This window comes from Narcine bancroftii, chromosome 11, assembly GCF_036971445.1.
Source record: "Narcine bancroftii isolate sNarBan1 chromosome 11, sNarBan1.hap1, whole genome shotgun sequence".
In the NCBI taxonomy this organism is placed as follows: Eukaryota; Metazoa; Chordata; class Chondrichthyes; order Torpediniformes; family Narcinidae; genus Narcine; species Narcine bancroftii.
The window spans coordinates 19,560,900-19,578,999 of record NC_091479.1 but is presented as its reverse complement, the minus strand read 5'-3'; the positions used below and the strand labels follow the sequence as shown (position 1 = coordinate 19,578,999).

At 46.6% G+C, this 18,100-nt stretch overlaps 3 protein-coding genes across 6 annotated transcripts in view; 1 reads left to right on the top strand and 2 right to left on the bottom strand.

Annotated features, from left to right (window-relative positions):
* The window catches only part of LOC138745607 (zinc finger protein 609-like), a 222,735-nt gene extending 218,862 nt beyond the window's left edge, over positions 1–3,873 (bottom strand). For 2 of the 4 annotated variants that reach the window (XM_069902825.1, XM_069902823.1), the window contains exon 1: positions 3,531–3,872. The gene's annotated coding sequence lies outside the window, so the exon portion shown is untranslated. Of the gene's footprint in view, positions 1–3,530 lie in introns of all 4 variants that reach the window. The other 2 variants (XM_069902826.1, XM_069902824.1) reach the window with 2 other exon arrangements.
* LOC138745196 (uncharacterized) lies at positions 2,066–3,348 on the bottom strand. The gene is made up of 3 exons (XM_069902254.1): positions 3,342–3,348; positions 2,928–3,080; positions 2,066–2,661 (listed from the first exon to the last, which is right to left on the bottom strand). The coding sequence occupies exons 1-3, from the start codon at positions 3,346–3,348 to the stop codon at positions 2,066–2,068; spliced, it is 756 nt and encodes a 251-aa protein (XP_069758355.1).
* Positions 3,347–11,938, top strand: LOC138745195 (uncharacterized). Its single transcript, XM_069902253.1, has 3 exons — positions 3,347–3,412; positions 3,579–4,016; positions 10,191–11,938. Exons 1-3 carry the CDS (start codon positions 3,347–3,349, stop codon positions 10,443–10,445), a joined length of 759 nt encoding a protein of 252 aa, XP_069758354.1. The 3' UTR covers positions 10,446–11,938.
* Positions 11,939–18,100: the final 6,162 nt, after the last annotated feature.

Sequence of the window (18,100 nt, the reverse complement as noted above, 5' to 3'; positions counted from 1 at the left end):
ATCAGGAAATGTTACATTAAAAATAAGCTTGCATTTATACCCTGCCACTCAAAATCTCATGAGCATAGAACATTACATCACAGAAACAGACTGTGCCGAACCATTTTTCCACCTCGTCCCACTGACCTGCACCATAGCCCTCCATTCATCTCCCATCCATGTACCTGTCCAAATTCTTCTTAAATGTTAAAACTGAGCCCACATTCACTTCAGCTGGCAGCTCGTTGCACACTCCCACCGCTCTCTGTGTGATTAAGTTCTCTCTCATGTTCCCCCTAAACGTTTCCCCTTCACCCTTAAACCATGTCCTCTGGTTTGAATCTCACCTACCTTCAGTGGAAAAAGCCTAGCTGCATTTACTGTCTGTCCACCTCATAATTTTAAATATCTCTACCAAATCTTCGCTCATTCTTCTACACTCCAGGGAATAAAGTCCTAACCTGTTTAACCTTTCCCGGCAACTCAGTTCCTGAAGTCCAGGCAACATCCTAGTAAATCTCCTCTTCATTCTTTCAATCTTTTTGATATCTTTCCTGTCATTAGGTGACAAAAACTCCACACAATACTCCAAATTTGGCCTCACCAATGTCTTGCACAACTTTACCCTAACATCCCAACTCCGAATAGAAGAAATTATATTTAAATTATACTTTTCAACATGCCTTCGGAAACTCATGTTGCTTTAGACATAAAGGTATGTCAGGAGGTCAGCAGAATTCCCCTAGCTTTGAAATAACATGAGATTTTTTTTACATCCACCTTACAGGCCTTGCTTCAAAATCTCATCTGAGAGACATTTTTGAAGTCGTGTGCAGGAGTTAACAGCCAAAATGCCAGAGTCTCTGAAGTAGAACACAAATTTAATATTTTTCATGCAGAGGCAAAAGGTGCCACCAGCAAGCCAAGACTGACACAAAGCAACACAACCGAGTACAGAGACAGGTCTCCAAAGGTAAAAACACTGCGGTCAAAGTCAAAACACAATGCTGGAGAAACTCAGCAGGCCACTGTATAGCAATGGTAAAGATCCCGAACCAACATTTCGGGATTGAGCCGTTCAAGGTATGACATCATTTTCTCATACCTTGAACGGCTCAATCCTGAAATGTTTGTTCCCAGGACACTCCATCAACGGGTCAGTGCTTACCAACATAGAGAAATTCTGCTACTTGGGCCCAACCATGACGACAACAAACTCACTCGATGCAGAACTGGACATACACCTGGGAAAAGCATCCACTACCTTCGGACACCTCCGTGCCCGCGTGTGGGATAACTGCCACCTCTCCACCAAGTTGAAGACACCCGCCCCCCCCACTCCCGAGTCTACGAGGTCTGCATGCTGAGTCCTCTTCTCCACGGCTGAACCCTGGGTCACGTACAGAAAGCAAGAACACCGCCTTAATGCGTTCCATCTCCGCTGTCTCAGATCTATCCTGGGCTACTCATGGCGCGACAAGAGTCATAAACGTCCAGGTCCTGGAGAAGACCAGAAGTGCGGACCTCTACTCAACCATCTGCGCTCGCCGTCCACTGTGAGCTGGCCACATTGTCCTTAAGGTGGGCAGCCGAGTGCCCAAAGATGTCCTCTATGGCGGGCTACCAGGTGCTCCCCAATGATCGCTACAAAGACATAATCAAGCATGATCTCCACGTCGACCATACTGACTGGGAGGACCTCACCAAAAAAAAAGTTCCGAGGGCAAAAGAGCTACGAGGTGAAGGGACCACTGCTATATATATAGTGAAACCTGCTGAGCTTTGCCAGCATTGTCCACCTGCCCCCAAAATCTTGGACCTTAACCCCATTTGCTGAAAATAAATTTGCAAATCAAGTTATTGGCTAGCTTTTTAATTTATAAATAATAGTGGAAGGAGGAACTGATTCACCCTCAGCTCTGCAGCTCCCACCAGCACATTGTGGGGAGCCCACAGAATCCCAAACCACCCTCATCTCTGGAGCACAGGGTGGGATCACAATCAAGAGGGGGCTGGAACCAAGCCCAAGTCCCCCAGCAGCACTGAAAGAGGGAGAGAGAGAAAGCAAATAGACAATCCATGAGACTCAATTCCACAGAGGAGGGGACTGGTTCAGCTGGGGGGGCTGGTTCAGCTGGGGGGGCTGGTTCAGCTGGGGGGGCTGGTTCAGCTGGGGGGGCTGGTTCAGCTGGGGGGGCTGGTTCAGCTGGGGGGGCTGGTTCAGCTGGGGGGGCTGGTTCAGCTGGGGGGGCTGGTTCAGCTGGGGGGGCTGGTTCAGCTGTGGGGGGGACTGGTACAGCTGTGGGGGGGACTGGTACAGCTGTGGGGGGGACTGGTACAGCTGTGGGGGGGACTGGTACAGCTGTGGGGGGGACTGGTACAGCTGTGGGGGGGACTGGTACAGCTGTGGGGGGGACTGGTACAGCTGTGGGGGGGACTGGTACAGCTGTGGGGGGGACTGGTACAGCTGTGGGGGGGACTGGTACAGCTGTGGGGGGGACTGGTACAGCTGTGGGGGGGACTGGTACAGCTGTGGGGGGGACTGGTACAGCTGTGGGGGGGACTGGTACAGCTGTGGGGGGGACTGGTACAGCTGTGGGGGGGACTGGTACAGCTGTGGGGGGGACTGGTACAGCTGGGGGGGCTGGGGGGGGACTGGTACAGCTGGGGGGACTGGTTCAGCTGTGGGGGCTGGGGGGGGACTGGTTCAGCTGTGGGGGCTGGGGGGGGACTGGTTCAGCTGTGGGGGCTGGGGGGGGACTGGTTCAGCTGTGGGGGCTGGGGGGGGACTGGTTCAGCTGTGGGGGCTGGGGGGGGCTGGTTCAGCTGTGGGGGCTGGTTCAGCTGTGGGGGCTGGGGGGGGACTGGTTCAGCTGTGGGGGCTGGTTCAGCTGTGGGGGCTGGGGGGGGACTGGTTCAGCTGTGGGGGCTGGGGGGGGGACTGGTACAGCTGGGGGGGCTGGGGGGGGACTGGTTCAGCTGTGGGGGCTGGGGGGGGACTGGTTCAGCTGTGGGGGCTGGGGGGGGCTGGTTCAGCTGTGGGGGCTGGTTCAGCTGTGGGGGCTGGGGGGGGACTGGTTCAGCTGTGGGGGCTGGTTCAGCTGTGGGGGCTGGGGGGGGACTGGTTCAGCTGTGGGGGCTGGGGGGGGCTGGTTCAGCTGTGGGGGGGGACTGGTACAGCTGGGGGGACTGGTTCAGCTGTGGGGGCTGGGGGGGGGCTGGTACAGCTGGGGGGGCTGGGGGGACCACAACAATGCGCTGGCTCGCTGCTCAGCGCTGGCTGGAAGCCAGAGTGGGCCAGTGGCCGGGCGGGGCACCCCGTTTATGGGGGGGGGGGGGCCCCACCACCCCCCTCCCCCTGCCCACCATGTGCCGAGACCGGCCTCACCAGCCACCTGTCACCGAGCCCCCGTCTCCCCCCCATTCGAAGCCGGTGCCCCCCCCCACCCCCCCACCCCCCCCCCACCCCCCCCCCCCTCCCCACCACCCACCTCGAACAAAGGGATAGCCGGGGCCCCCGAGGCCTCGGGGCCGGCAGGAGACGCGCTTACCCTGTGCGGCGGCGCTCGCCAGGCTCGTCCTGAGCCCCCCGGGAGGAGGGGAAGGTGGGGGGGGGGGGGGTCGAGGCCCCGGAGCGGCGCGGCTCACCGGCTCGTCGCGGCCATCTCGCCCCCGCCACGGCTCCCGAGGGTCGGCTCCGACGGCGGCTGGAAGGGTGGGTGGGTGGGGAGGGGGGGGGAGATGGAGGGAGAGGGGGGGGGGGTCAGACTGCGGGGCCGCGCTCGGGCCCGATCCCCCCGCGTCGCCTTCTCTCCCGGATCCGAGCACTCCCCGAGGCGAAGGTCCGAGGCACTGGCGAGGCGGCAGCCAAAACCCGGAGCGGGGAGCGGAGCGGCGAAAACCCCGCGACGGAGCCCGGCGAATCCCGGAATGGAGCGGAGGCCGCGGAAAACCCGAGCTGGAGTCATGATACTTCGGAACGGGATCGGAGAAAACCCGGAACGGATTTCACATTGATTGCCGCAGTACATTTAAAGGTGATACATTTTAAAGTTAAATTCATTCTTAAAATTAATCTTTTTTTCTTCTTTGGCTTGGCTTCCGCGGACGAAGATTTATGGAGGGGGTAAAAGTCCACGTCAGCTGCAGGCTCGTTGGTGGCTGACAAGTCCGATGCGGGACAGGCAGCGGTTGCAGGGGAAAATTGGTGGGTTGGGGTTTTCCTCCTTTGCCTTTTGTCAGTGAGGTGGGCTCTGCGGTCTTCTTCAAAGGAGGTTGCTGCCCGCCGAACTGTGAGGCGCCAAGATGCACGGTTTGAGGCGAGATCAGCCCACTGGCGGTGGTCAATGTAATGGGCCCTTCCAGCCCACGCCACCCAATTTTTCCCACCAATACGTTTTGAAGGGAGGACATACAGACTCCTTACAGACAGCACTGGATTTGAATCCTGGTCGCTGGTGTTGCACTAACCACTATGTTATATTAGCTAGGATCGTGTGTACTATTTTGTAACTGCGTCGGAATAAGCCCTTCTCACTGGAGTAACTGTAGGGGCGTATGTCTACGCAGTTTCCTGAGGTGGTGGGATTCATCGGTAAGTAAAGTCTCTTCTGTTATTTAAGAAGCTTCCCAAGTAACACAGAGACCTAACACATTACACTAACCACAACATGCATGACATCACATGCATTCTTTTTTCCGGCGCGCGAGGCAGAATTACCACTTATTGATGGTGCAAAAAGAAAATGTACACAATGTACACGTATAAACGAATGAAGGAATGTGCAATGCAGAATGAAAAAATATCAATACAAACCAAGACTGCTTGACCCCGATTGAGTTTGTCATTTTGGAGTCTGAGGGTGGAGGGGTAGCAGCTGTTCCTGAGTCTTGTGGCACCGATATCTCTTTCCCGATGGCAGCAGCGAGGGAAAGCAAGGAATATTTGGAGTGGCGTGGTGTAAGAGCTAGAGTGGTGCTATTGCTGGTAAAGATCCAAAGCAGGACTTGGAGACAGAAAGTCTAGTGGAGTTAAAACAAATGTTTGAAAGAAATACATGAAAACTAAAAGGAGAGAGTGTGTCATAAACTTGAAATGTTTCCTTTTCCACAGATGCTGCCACAAAACAACCAATTTCATGATATGTTCGTGACAGTAAATTCTAATTCTTTTGGTGTTGATATTCTCAGCATTGTTTCTAAATCTGTGTGACTGCAGCGAGTAAGAATCTCAGGGCATCTGTACGTTGTACTTATGTGTATGACAATAAACTCTTCTCAAAATCTCATCATCGTCATCTCCCTAATAGCCATGCCATCCTGCCCTGCAACCCCTACCTTATGTTCAGTCCTCTTAACCCAGCCCCTCTCCTTTTCTCTCATCTTTAATTCTCTAACTAAGGTCTAGGTCACTTGCACAGATGTTCTCCATTAACACTCCTACTGGTGAACTCTACTAAAAGTGTTTTGTCAATCCAATGTCTCTGCGATTTCTAATAGAAACATAAAATGCTGGGTATTCTCAGCAGGTCGGGCTGCATCAGAGAGCAAATATTTCTAGAAACCACATTTCAAAATAAAATTTAAAAGTGCAAGAAAAAGACAAGGTGAGGCAGCGTCTGGGTTTCATTGATCATTCAGGAATCTGATTGGAACAGGGAAGAAGCCGTCCTTGTACCGCTGGGTGCTCGTCTTCAGGCTCCTGCACCTTTTATTGATGGTAGCAGAGTGAAGAGGGCATGGCCTGGGTGGTGGGGTCCTTGATGATAGAGGTTGCTTTTTTAAGACACCACCTCTTGTAGATGTCCTCGATGGAGTGAATTCTGGTGCCCGTGATGTCGCTGGCCGAGTTAACAACCCTCTGGAGGTTTTTCTGTCCTGAGCGTTGGCACCTCCATACCAGACAGTGATGCAACCAGCCAGAATGCTCTCCACGGTCCACCCGTAGAAGTTTTCGAGAGTCTTCAGTGACGTACCAAATCTCCTCAAACTCCTCACAAACTATTGCCACTGGTGAGCCATCTTCATGATTGCATTGACAAGGAGGCTCCAGGACAGATGCTCGGAGAAGTTGAGAGACCAAGTCGTTCAATATTTGAGTACAAGAGTTTATTGTCATATACATAAGTACAATGTACTTGGACGTAGCAAAATGTTACGTATATAAGATGCATCAACTACAATAATATGTGATGAGACAGAAAAGAAATAATTTGTATAGGTGACGGTTAGCACATGCACCAGCGATCGGGACGGAGAGTTTGAATCCCGCGTTGTCTGTAAGGAGTTTGTACGTTTTCCCCAGGGGCTCCGGTTTCCTCCAATCCGTCAAAAACATCCTGAGGATTGTTGCTTAATTGGATGTAAATTGGGTGGATCATGGGCCAAAATGGCTTGTTACCATCCTGTATGCCTAAATTTTTTTTAAAGTTTTTAAAAATGAAATGCTAAAAAATATAAAAGGATGGATAAATTAACCAACTGTAAGAGAATGGGAGCAAAAATGACCTGCTGGAGGAACTCAGCGAGCCAGATGGCATCTGTGGAGGGAAGTGACAGATGATGCTTCAAGATGGGACCCATTATCCCTCACTGTTCGCGTTAGCTATAGAACCACTGGCAGAACTGACAAGAACAGAAAATAAAATAAGAAATTGAAAGAATATGGAGAAGTATCGGGTACAAGATCAACGCAAATAAAAGTGAAGCAATGCCAAGGAGTAATGCGGATTTCACAAGGTTTAAGAAAGAATCAACATTTAGATTGCAAACACAAGCAATCCAATAACTAGGTATTAGACTAGATAATGAATTAGGGCATCTATACAAACTCAATTATCAGCCATTAATAAAGAAAATACAAGATGACTTAGAACATTGGAAAGATTTACCACTAACACTGATAGGAAGGGTAAGTTGCATTAAAATGAATATCTTCCAAAAGCCAGATTGGACTAGATTAGAACTAGATAAAATAGGGGAGAAGATACCTGAACATATATTATATAAATGGGATGAAAAATTGGTACAATGTAGGAATTCTCCAGTATTACATCATCTACTCAATATTTGGAAGATTCATGTAGAAAGGAATAAAACAAATTACCAACTACCAAAACTAATACTGACGCAAAATCAACTAATCCCTTTTACAATAGATAACCTTTCCTTTAGAGAATGGGAGAAAAAAGGGATCAAAAGAATAGAAAATTGTTTTTCAGGAAATAAATTACTATCCTTTGAACAAATGAAGAATAAATATAATATAACTCAAGATACAGTGTTGGCATACTACCAACTGAAATCCTACTTGAAGGACAAATTGGGAAGCAGTCTGAGGTTACCAGAGGGAAGTAATTTTGAATATGTGATTACAGACACAATGATAATCAAAAGATTTATAACAAATATGTATATTAAACTGCAAGAAAAGGAGAATGAGGAAACAAATGGTAAAACTAAACAAATATGGGAACAAGATTTAAACATAAAGATAAAGAAGGCAACATGGGAGAAGTTATGCTCTGGAACTATGAGAAATACAATAAACACGAGGTTACGTATGATACAATATAACTGGATACACAGACTATACATTACACCGCAAAAGTTAAATAAATGGGACCCAACAGTATCTGACAGATGTTTTCGTTGTAAAAATGAAATGGGAACAACAATTCATACAATCTGGACATGTGAGAAAGTAGAAAAATTTTGGGAAGATCTAAACCAGATATTAAATAAAATTACAGAAAGCAATATACCAAAAAACCCAGAGATCTTCCTCCTAAGTAACATAAAAAACAAAGAATTTGGACTTGATTTGGATGGTGCACAAAAAAGATTTGTTAGGATAGCCCTAGCTGTAGCAAAAAAATGTATTATGTCAGCCTGGAAATTAGAAGATAACTTGAGAATACAACAATGGTATATAGAAATGAATAAATGTATTCCACTAGAAGAAATAACATATAATTTAAGAAATAATATTGCAATATTTGAACAAATATGGGAGCCATACATGAAACACAATAGAGAAAACCTACCGGGGACATCTACCACCTAAAATGACAGAAGGAGAAGGAAATGGAAAGAATTGACTCAGTGGAACTTGTTGTTTATTTTTATTGAGTGACGACATTGACGGGTTTAATGTATCTTAGATTCTGTATTTTAAATGAATGGGAGGGGAGGTAGGGAGGGTGGGATGGGAAGAGGGAGGGGGGGAGAAAATGACACTGTATATATTTGAAAAGGAAAATGTATGTATCTTGATCAATGTAGTTTATGGTGTGAAAAATAAAAAAAAATTTAAAAAAAATGAATATCTTCCCAAGGATACAATACCTATTCCAATCATTACCAATTCACCTAACAGAGAAATTCTTCAAGGAGCTAAAGAAAATAATAAGGAAATTCTTATGGAAAGGGGGGAAACTGAGGATAGCACTAGATAAATTAACAGAATGGTACAAACAAGGGGGTTTACAGCTACCAAACTTTAAGAATTATTATAGAGCAGCACAATTAAGATACCTATCAGATTTTTATCAAACAAAGGAAAAACCAGATTTGACCAGATTAGAGCTAGATAAAATAGGGGAGAAGGTACCTGAACATATACTATATAAGTGGGATGAAAAGCTGGTGCAACATAGGAATTCACCAGTACTGCACCATCTGCTCAATATTTGGAAGAAGATTCACGTAGAAAGGAAAAAACAAATTATCAACTCCCAAAATTTATATTGACGCAAAATCAACGAATCCCTTTCACAATAGATAACCTTTCCTTTAGAGAATGGGAGAGAAAAGGGATCAAAAGAATAGAAAATTGTTTTTTGGGAAATAATTTATTATCATTTGAACAAATGAAGTACAAATATGGTATGACTCATGTTTGCATACCACCAACTGAAAACCTACTTAAAGGACAAATTGGGAAGCAGGCTGAGGTTACCAGAAGGAAGCAATTTTGAATATGTGATTACAGACACAATGATAATTAAAAGATTTATAACCAACATGTACATCAAACTGCAAGAGAAAGATAACGAGGAAACAAACGGTAAACCTAAACAAAAATGGGAACAAGATCTAAACATAAAGATAAAGAATGAAACATGGGAGAAGCTATGCTCCAGAACTATGAGAAATAAAATAAACACGAGGTTACACATGATACAATATAATTGGTTACACAGGCTATACACCACGCCCCAAAAGTTAAATAAATGGGACCCAACAGTATCAGACAGATGTTTTCGCTGTAAGAAAGAAACAGGAACAACAGTACATACAATTTGGGCTTGTGAGAAAGTGGAAAAGTTTTGGGAAGATCTAAATCAGGTATTAAATAAAATCACAAAAAGCAACATTCCAAAAAATCCAGAGATCTTTCTTCTAAGTAATACAAGAAGTAAAGAACTTGGACTCAATTTGGATGGAGCACAAAAAATATTTATTCTGATAGACTTAGCTGTAGCAAAAAAATGTATTATGTCAACCTGGAAATTAGAAGACAACTTGAGAATACAACAATGGTACATAGAAATGGATAAATGTATTCCATTGGAAAAAATAACATAATTTAAGAAATAACATCACAGTATTCGAACAAATTTGGGAACCGTACATGGAACACAACAGAGAAGCCCTACCGCAGACCTCCACCACCTAAAATGACAGAAGGAGAGGAAGACGAAATGAACTGACCCAGTGTGTAAAAGTGGATGACACAATTTTCTTGTTTATTTTCATTGTGTGATGACGTTGTTTAATGGGTTTAATGTATCATATATGTTGAACGTTGAGTGGATGGGGAGGGGGGGTGAAGGAGGGAGGGAAGGGGGGGGAAAGGGTGAGAAAATGACACTGTGTATATTCAAGAGGGAAATGTTTGTGTGTATTTTGGTCAGTATGGTTCATAGTGTGAAAAATTAAAAAAAATTTAAAAATAAAAAAAAAGATGGGACCCATTATCTTGATTGCAAGGTTAGAGGGGAGATACCAGTGTGGAGAAGTGAGGCAAGAGTTGTGAAGTGATGGGTAGATCCAGGTGAGGAGGGGTTGATTAGCAAAGTCAGGTGGGAGATGAAAGGTCAGAGACAGTGTGGATCAGGATATTAAACTGACAATAGAAATGAGGTTTACTCAATGGAATTATTGTCAATTTAAGGGCCTTAATCTACAGTTATTAAACTCTCCCACAGATATGTACACCCTTCCACCAGAGTTGTCTATCTACCCAGAGTTATTTGCATGGGAGTTTGCCAGGAAAGCATGAGAATATTCGGATCTGCAGACAACAAACAATGGCAGAAAACTTCCGTGGAGACCATTCTGTCGGGTTGCATTGCTGTCTGGTATGGAGGTGCACAGAGACAGTAAAAAACTCCAGAGGAATGTTAACTCAGCCTGCAACATTACGGACACCCATCTTCACTCCATCGAGGACATCTACTTGAGGCGGTGTCTTAAGAAAGCAGCCTCTCTCCTCAAGGAACCCCACCGTCCAGCCCACGGCTTCTTCACTCTGCTACCGTCGGGAAAAAGGTTCAGGAACCTGAAGACAAGTACTCAGCTTCTTCCCCTCCACCATCAGATTCTTGAATAAACAATGAACCACAGACACTGCCTTATTTTTCTTGCACTATTTTATTTTGCAAGGTGGTTTTATAGAAATGTTTTCACAGTGAAGCTGCTGTAAAACAACGAATCTCGTGACATGTACATGACAATAAATTCTGATTCTCACAGTTTCAACAAGTTCAGTTAAGCTCAGCGTGGGATTGGAAATGCTGTGCCCAGGACTGCAAGAATCTGCTGTGGAGGCAGCTCAGGACGTCCTCTCCATCATCAGTGACCATACTACCTGCTCTCAGAAATGCTGGCAACATATTAAAGGACCCATCCCACCTCAGTCACACTCTTCTCCTTCCATTGGGCAGAAAAAAAACGTGAACTTGAATGTCCAGAATCAAGGACAGAGTCCTGCAGTTATCAGACTCTTAACAGACCTCACGAAAGAAGATGCCCTTGCAGTATTTTAACTGTAGCTTTCTTTATACCCTTTCTTGTGTCTGTAGCTTGATGCACTCTTGACTTAATGTAACACTACACCTGTACTGTTTCATTATCGCACCACCTGCTGTACTTAGATATGAGTTGGCCTGCCTGGATAGCACGCAAATAAAAGCTTTACACTATTTCTCATTACACGTGACAATGAACAATTCAAGTCAATAAATTCTCTGAAAATCTGTGCGCTGATTGTTCAGAACCCCTGATGTGAAACGTTTGGAAACCTTCCGAGGCTGCTTGAGCACTGGAGGCAAATCCACGGACACACAGTGACTCTTTTTCTTCTCTTTTCCTCGTAAGAACATAGGAACCAGGAACAGGAGTTGGCCTGTCAAAACCGCGCCACCATTCAATAAGATCATGGCTAATCTGATGATAGGTTCATCTCCACCTCCCTGTCATTTCCCCAGATCCCTTGCAAAAATCTATCCAACGTTGTCTTAAATATATTTACTGAGGTCACCTCCACTGCTTTAATGGGCAGCGAATTCCACAGATTCACCCCCCCAACCCCCACTGCAAAAACCAGTTCCTCCTCATCTCCTTCCAAAATCCACTCCCCTGGATCTTAAGGCTATGTACCCTAGTTCTAGTCTCCCCCACCAATGGGAATAACTTACCTGCCTCTATCCTTTCTTAATTTAATACGTTTCTATAAGATCCCCAAAATTCAAGTGAGTACAGACCCAGGTGACTCAATCTCTCCTCATAGGACAACCCCTTCATCTCTGAAATCAACCTGGTGAACCTCCTCTGGACCACAAGTGGATCCGTATTACACTGTCATACTGTAAGGGGTATGGGGCAACATTAATGGTGTAATTCTGTGTAATATCACATGTTCTGTACGATTACTTGACAATAAATGAATCTTGAATCTTGGGTGATCTTGAAACTCATGGCTCCCCCATTTCTCGATCTACCTCAATCTCAACAGGCCCACTGAAAAAGGCCATGTAACATCTGACAAGAAGTGAAGTGACAGTGTGTTGAATCACATCCAATAGTTCAGAAAATCTGCCAGTCCTGAGGGTGCCGGATTATTGGAATATTTCTGCCTGGAGCTGGAGAATGGAATAGAGAAGAAAAACCTTAGATCCGATGAGCAAGTTGGGAAACCAATACAGGAGCGGGAAAGGAAAATCCTTTCCGTGGTGCAGTACAGTTAGCACAGCGGTGAGCGACGGGCTCTTACAGTGCCAGCGACCCAGGGTTGAATCTATCACTGTCTGTAAGGAGTTTGTACATTCTCCCCATGTCTGCGTGGGTTTCCTCCGGAGGCTCCGGTTCCCTCCTCCTGTTCAAAACGTACCAGGATCTCGGTCAGTTGGGTGCAATTGGGCGGCCCGGGCTCGTGGGCCAAAAGGGCCTGTTACGATGCTGTACGTCTGTCTAATCTAGAGGAGGGGATGACAGCCCATCAATGGAGAAAGATTTAACCACCAACAGAGGAAATCCAGATGGGAAGGACAAACAACATAGAGGAAGAATTAATTGGGAATCTATGGGCTTTCCATCCCATAGGATAATGATGGCTCCTTTCAGTCAATTTGTGGGGATACCCCACTCCTCCGGAAGGAACACTGTGTGTGTGAATGGATTTTAAGTTGAGTAGGGGGTTGCACAGGTCCAGACCCACCCCTTCAACATCCCCTTCCAGATCCAGTAGCGTGGTGAGGTCCAAGACAGCTGGGGAGAGATTCTGTTGCAGTGAATGGCCAGACCGAGCTTCGATGCAAGAGATGCCCTTTTCGCGCTTCACGGCGAGATGGCTGTTGGCCCTACGAGAGGGTTCATCCGCCCTTCGACAGGTCTTGTTTTTCATCCTGCAGGGTGTCTACCCACCCTCCGCTCCAGGCAAGCCTGGTGGGGGAGCTGGTTTAGTCGCCGACCATCCAACCATGTGACAGGTAGTAGTGGATGTGTTATAAAACCTCTAAAACAGATAAGGGAAACACAAGAAACAAAGATGCTGGAATCTTGGGCGTAAAGAGGGGCTGGAGGAACTCAACAGGTCAGGCAGCGTCATGGAGAGAAATGGTCGTCAATTTTTTGCTGAAACTGGGGTCACAAGAAAGAGTCCTGATCTGAAACGTAAGTCATTTTCAGGTGCTTGGACGCAGATAATGCGCTGGCAGACGTGGCTGGGGGAGTTCAGCTTGGATTTTCAGGTGGCCGCCTTTCTGTCACCTCAACGTGCCGGCTGAAGGAGAGCCGCGTCCAAGCGAACGCCGGCTCCTCTGGATAGTGGCCCTAGTCCCTCTGCTGCTTTCAGGTGCAGCAGGGGATGTTCTGAGCCGGAGAATATACCTACAGGAGGAGGATTAGGTCAGTGCTCCTTGGGGCCGGATTCTCCACTTTCAGGTGGCCACCCGACAGCCGCAATGGGGTAGAATAGACACTTTACAGTCAGGTATTCTGGCCACCTGAAAGCGGCTGTAGATTTCCTTTTCTCCCCATGGTGGCTGCCCAATTTGACGAGTCTCTCTGTGTTTACATAAAAAGCAGACTCATCAGTTTTGATTATTGAAGGTTAAAACAATGCATACAGCTGGCGCCTTCCCCAATACACATCGCAATCATCGGTTAATTATTTCCTGCTGATAAAAGTGCAGTGGTTTAATGCTGAACCTCTGGTGACAAGACTGTTACGGCCACATTCCCTTCCAGGCAAACCATTCATTGAGGGTCCCTGTTCCAACCCTCCCTCCCTGTCCTCCACACTAGCCCACATTTCCCCAGTCTCAATAAAGTCGAAACGTCGACCATTCCTTTTCTCCCACTGATGCTGGTTGGCCCGCTGAATTCCTCTTGTCGATTGTGGTTGGCTTCAGATTCCATAAATCCAGTCTCCTGTGTGTCTCAATTACTGCATTTAAGACCCCCCCCCCCCCACCACCAGGGGCCAGCGTGGTCGGCCTTCTCAGCGGGGGAAGTGAGCGGCAGCGGCGGCCCCGGCAGGCGGGTGGCTTAATTTCAACTTCGCATACAAAACCTGTGGAATATTTTTGAGCCAATTTCGGGGGTGCGTCTTATATGCTGTGAAATATTGTCATCCATTCTTTGATCCAGTGCGTCAGATACCACCCCCCCCCACCCCCCCCCCCCCCCCACAATCTGGGATGGGAATGAATTTACGCGTCAGTCCCTATCTCTCAAAACAAATTCATAAACACTTCAAATGCAAATCCTATCCCAACAGCAATTCACACACCATTCTTTCTGCAGACTGTCTCATTGGTCTTAACAAGTCTGACCTGCCTTGGGTCTGAGGACCATTTGGTAAAGCACCAGGAAGGTGTCAAATTCTCTGTCCACTGAAGGAGAAACAAATTTGGTAAAGTGCACACACTCTTTCCCTGTCGCCAATCGCTGGCTTCTGCCAGATTAGGCAAGCAGTGTGGATTTTATCTGCTCTCTTCCTCCAGGGACTTGCAGAGGTTGCATCAATAGATAAACGACAGTCAGCAGCACTTGTAGATCTAATTTTCTGCATCAGGAACTTCTTTATGGGAATCTATAGACAGCTGTGCTTTCAAACGGTTATCATGGTTGGAAGATTCCTTTCCAGCATGTGTCAACTGTAATTGCAGTATTGTTGACACTGGATAAGGCTGGAGAGAGCAGTTGGCCAAAATATAATGCTTGAGGATGAAAATCTGCGGACACCGTGTTTGGAGTAAAAACACAACGCTGGAAAAACTCAGCAGGTCAAACAGTGTCCTTTATACAGCAAAGATAAAGATACACAACCAAGGTTGTTTTTAATATAGTATGCTAGTCTATCTAACTTACAGCCCGACATAGAACTCGGAAAGGTTGATTAAACATTTCAAAACAGCATTCAGAGTCTCACGGAAGGCACGTTCAATGATTCTAACATCAATATTTGTTTCTTCTTCAGTGGACAGAGAATTTGACACCTTCCCTGTCTCTGAAGAGACCGTGAGCATTTTCACTGCTTCCTGCAAATCTCCACTCGCAATCGACATGCAAGCAGAGTGCTCCGGGATCAGACAGCGTGACCCCTACATTGGGCGGTGGTTCAAGTGGGGTCAGGGACTCAAGGGGACATTGACATTGGTTTGCTTATTTGAAGGATTTTGCAATGGTCACGCAGGATATACTTCTCCAGAGGTTCGCAGTTCTGCTGGAAGTTATCCCTATCCTCCAAAAACATCAGAAGAAGGGGATCACTCTTGCCAGGTAAAAAATAAGCTTGAGGTCTCATTTGAGTCTTCGTCCTTCTTCAGGAGGCTGATGGCTCCCGAGATAGGGAAAGTGGCCATACTCTCTGTAAGGGCCAAGGTCACACTGGGGTGCAGTGTCTCCTCCAAATGTTTAGGTTAAGGGTCATCACATTCTCCATTGCTGTATCCCAGAGGAACAACTTGTAGAACAGATCCACAGCATAGAATCGCAGAACATTACAGCACAGAATATAGGCCCTTCAACCCTTTAGTCTGTGCCAAACTTTCATTCTGCCTGGTGCCACTGACCTGTACCGTCCATAGCCCTCCACACCCCTCCCATCCATGTACCTGTCCAAATGTTTCTTAAAGATAAAAATTGAGCCCACCTTCACTACTGTTGGCAGCTTGTTTTCCACTCCTACCACTCTCTGTGTGAAAAGGTTCTCCCTCATGTTCTCCCTAAATGTTTCCCCTTTCACCCTTAACCCATGTCATCTGACCTGTAGCTCATATGCCCTCAGTGGGAAAAGCCTATCTACATTTACTCTGTCTATCCCCCCTCTTAATTTTAAATACCCCGATTAAATCTCCCCTCATTCTTATACACTCCAGGGAATAAAGTCCTAACATAGAAACATAGAAGATAGGAGCAGGAGTAGGTCATTCGGCCCTTCGAGCCTGCTCCACCATTCAATGAGATCATGGCTAATCTTAAAGTTCAGTACCCCCGTCCCCACCTTCTCTCCGTAACCCCCTAATTCCCTTATACTGAAGATATATATCTAATTCCCTCTTACCCGTTTCTTCTCTTTGGCTTGGCTTCGCGGACGAAGATTTATGGAGGGGGTAAATGTCCATGTCAGCTGCAGGCTCGTTTGTGGCTGACAAGTCCGATGCGGGACAGGCAGACACGGTTGCAGCGGTTGCAGGGGAAAATTGGTTGGTTGGGGTTGGGTGTTGGGTTTTTCCTCCTTTGTCTTTTGTCAGTGAGGTGGGCTCTGCGATCTTCTTTTACCTTTCCCTATAACTCCATTCCTGAAGTCCCGGCAACATCCAAGTAAATCTCTGCCCTCTTTCTATCTTATTGATGTCTTTCCTATAGTTAGGCGACCAAAACTGCACACAATACTCCAAATTTGCCCTCACCAATATCATACAACTTTGACATAACATCCCAACTCCGATGCAAAATACTTTGATTTAAGAAGGCCAAGATGCCAAAAAGCTCTCCTTACAACCCTATGTATACCTGTGACGTCACTTTCAGGGAATTATGTATCTGCATCCCCCGGTCCCTCTGTTCTACCACACTTCTCAGTGCCCGACCATTTACCATATATGCCCTTTCTTGGTTTGTCCTTCCAAAATGCAACACCTCACACTTATCAGCAATAAATTCCATCAGCCATTTTTCATCCCATTTTCCCATCTGGTCCAGATCCCTCTGCAAGCTTTGAAAACCTTCTTTACTATCCACGGCGCCTCCATCTGCAACCTTGCTGATTCAATTGACCACATTATCATCCAGATCATTGATATAGATGACAAACAACAATGGTCCCAGCACCGATCCCTGAGGCACCACCACAGGCCTCCAGTCTGAGAAGCAACCATCCACTCCCACTCTGGCTTCTCTCCTACAGCCAATGCTAAATCCAAACTGCAGTCAGTTTGTTTACATTTCTTTATATGTTTACATGGGCACGACAATATATCTGAAACCTGAAATCTGCAAAGCTGCTCCTTTCCCAGAATCCACCGCAATTGTCACAACGAAGATTTGTCATGTTCTGCTGGGTACATCATGTCCCCCTGAGAAGCAGAGCCACAAAGCTCCACCTATCCATTTCATAACCATTCTGAAGGCAGATGCACACACGCTGAGTCTCCCTCAGGGAATGGGGGTGGGGGGGGGGGGGCTCCTACACACACTGATTATCCCTGGGGACAGGGCTTGTGCACACCAGCTCTCCCAGGCTGAAGTTCCGCAGACACTGATTCTCACTGGAATTTGGCCTCACAGATACTGACTCACCTTAATTGTTTAAAACACTAGACACTCTAAGAGGGCCTCTCTGCACTGTTGTAACACGTTTTATGGCACGCACTATGGCAGCTGTGAATATTTATCAGCACCTTTTGAACTTATGATTTATTTTTAACAATATTTAATTTTTTATGCGCTTGTATTTCTCTGCAGCAAGTCAGACTTTCGGTGCATATGTACATTGCACAATGTGTATGACGATAAACTTATTGTCATTCTCACTGTCTCCCTGGGGTACAGTTCCACACACAGACTCTCCCTCGTGGTGAAGATCTGAAGACATTATCTGATTGTAGTCTGCGTCCCACCGACACCAATTACGGCAGCTCCACCCCCCCCCCCCCCCACAGATTCTGATCCATTTGTTGCCCAGTCATCTTAATGTATTAATTTTCTCAGAGTAAATCTAATACAATCTTCCGTCGAGCTGGAGCACCCTGTGACATAGCATTCTGGGGAGGGGTGGTGCTGGGGAGGGGTTATTAAAGGTACACCCAAAACCGCAGTAGGATAATGAGGCTACTTGCTGCCCCTCCATCATCAGACTCATTCAGAGACTCCTTTAAGGATTCTTACTTTGCTCGTTATTGAATATTTATTTTCTGTATTGTACAGTGAGTTTTATTGCATTTTCTCAGGGTCGGCACCAAAGGAGCATCTGTGGGCATTGCCCTTCATCCCTGGCCGCCCGACCCGCCCCACTCCCTCCCGCATCAGTAGTGTCTAGGTTGATGCACGCTAGCGACTTTCCATCCCCTCTCGGCTTTGTCACTAGCGTGTGTCAAGCGTCAGTAGCGTC

Coding starts and splice junctions, on each gene's coding strand:
- LOC138745195 (XM_069902253.1), top strand. CDS start 3,347: ATGTGCCGAGACCGGCCTCACCAGCCACCTGTCACCGAGCCCCCGTCT. Junction 3,413..3,578: donor CTCCCCCCCATTCGAAGCCG/GTGCCCCCCCCC, acceptor CCCCGGGAGGAG/GGGAAGGTGGGGGGGGGGGG. Junction 4,017..10,190: donor TTGCCGCAGTACATTTAAAG/GTGATACATTTT, acceptor ACTCTCCCACAG/ATATGTACACCCTTCCACCA.
- LOC138745196 (XM_069902254.1), bottom strand. Junction 2,662..2,927: donor CCCCCCCAGCCCCCCCAGCT/GTACCAGTCCCC, acceptor CAGCCCCCACAG/CTGAACCAGTCCCCCCAGCT.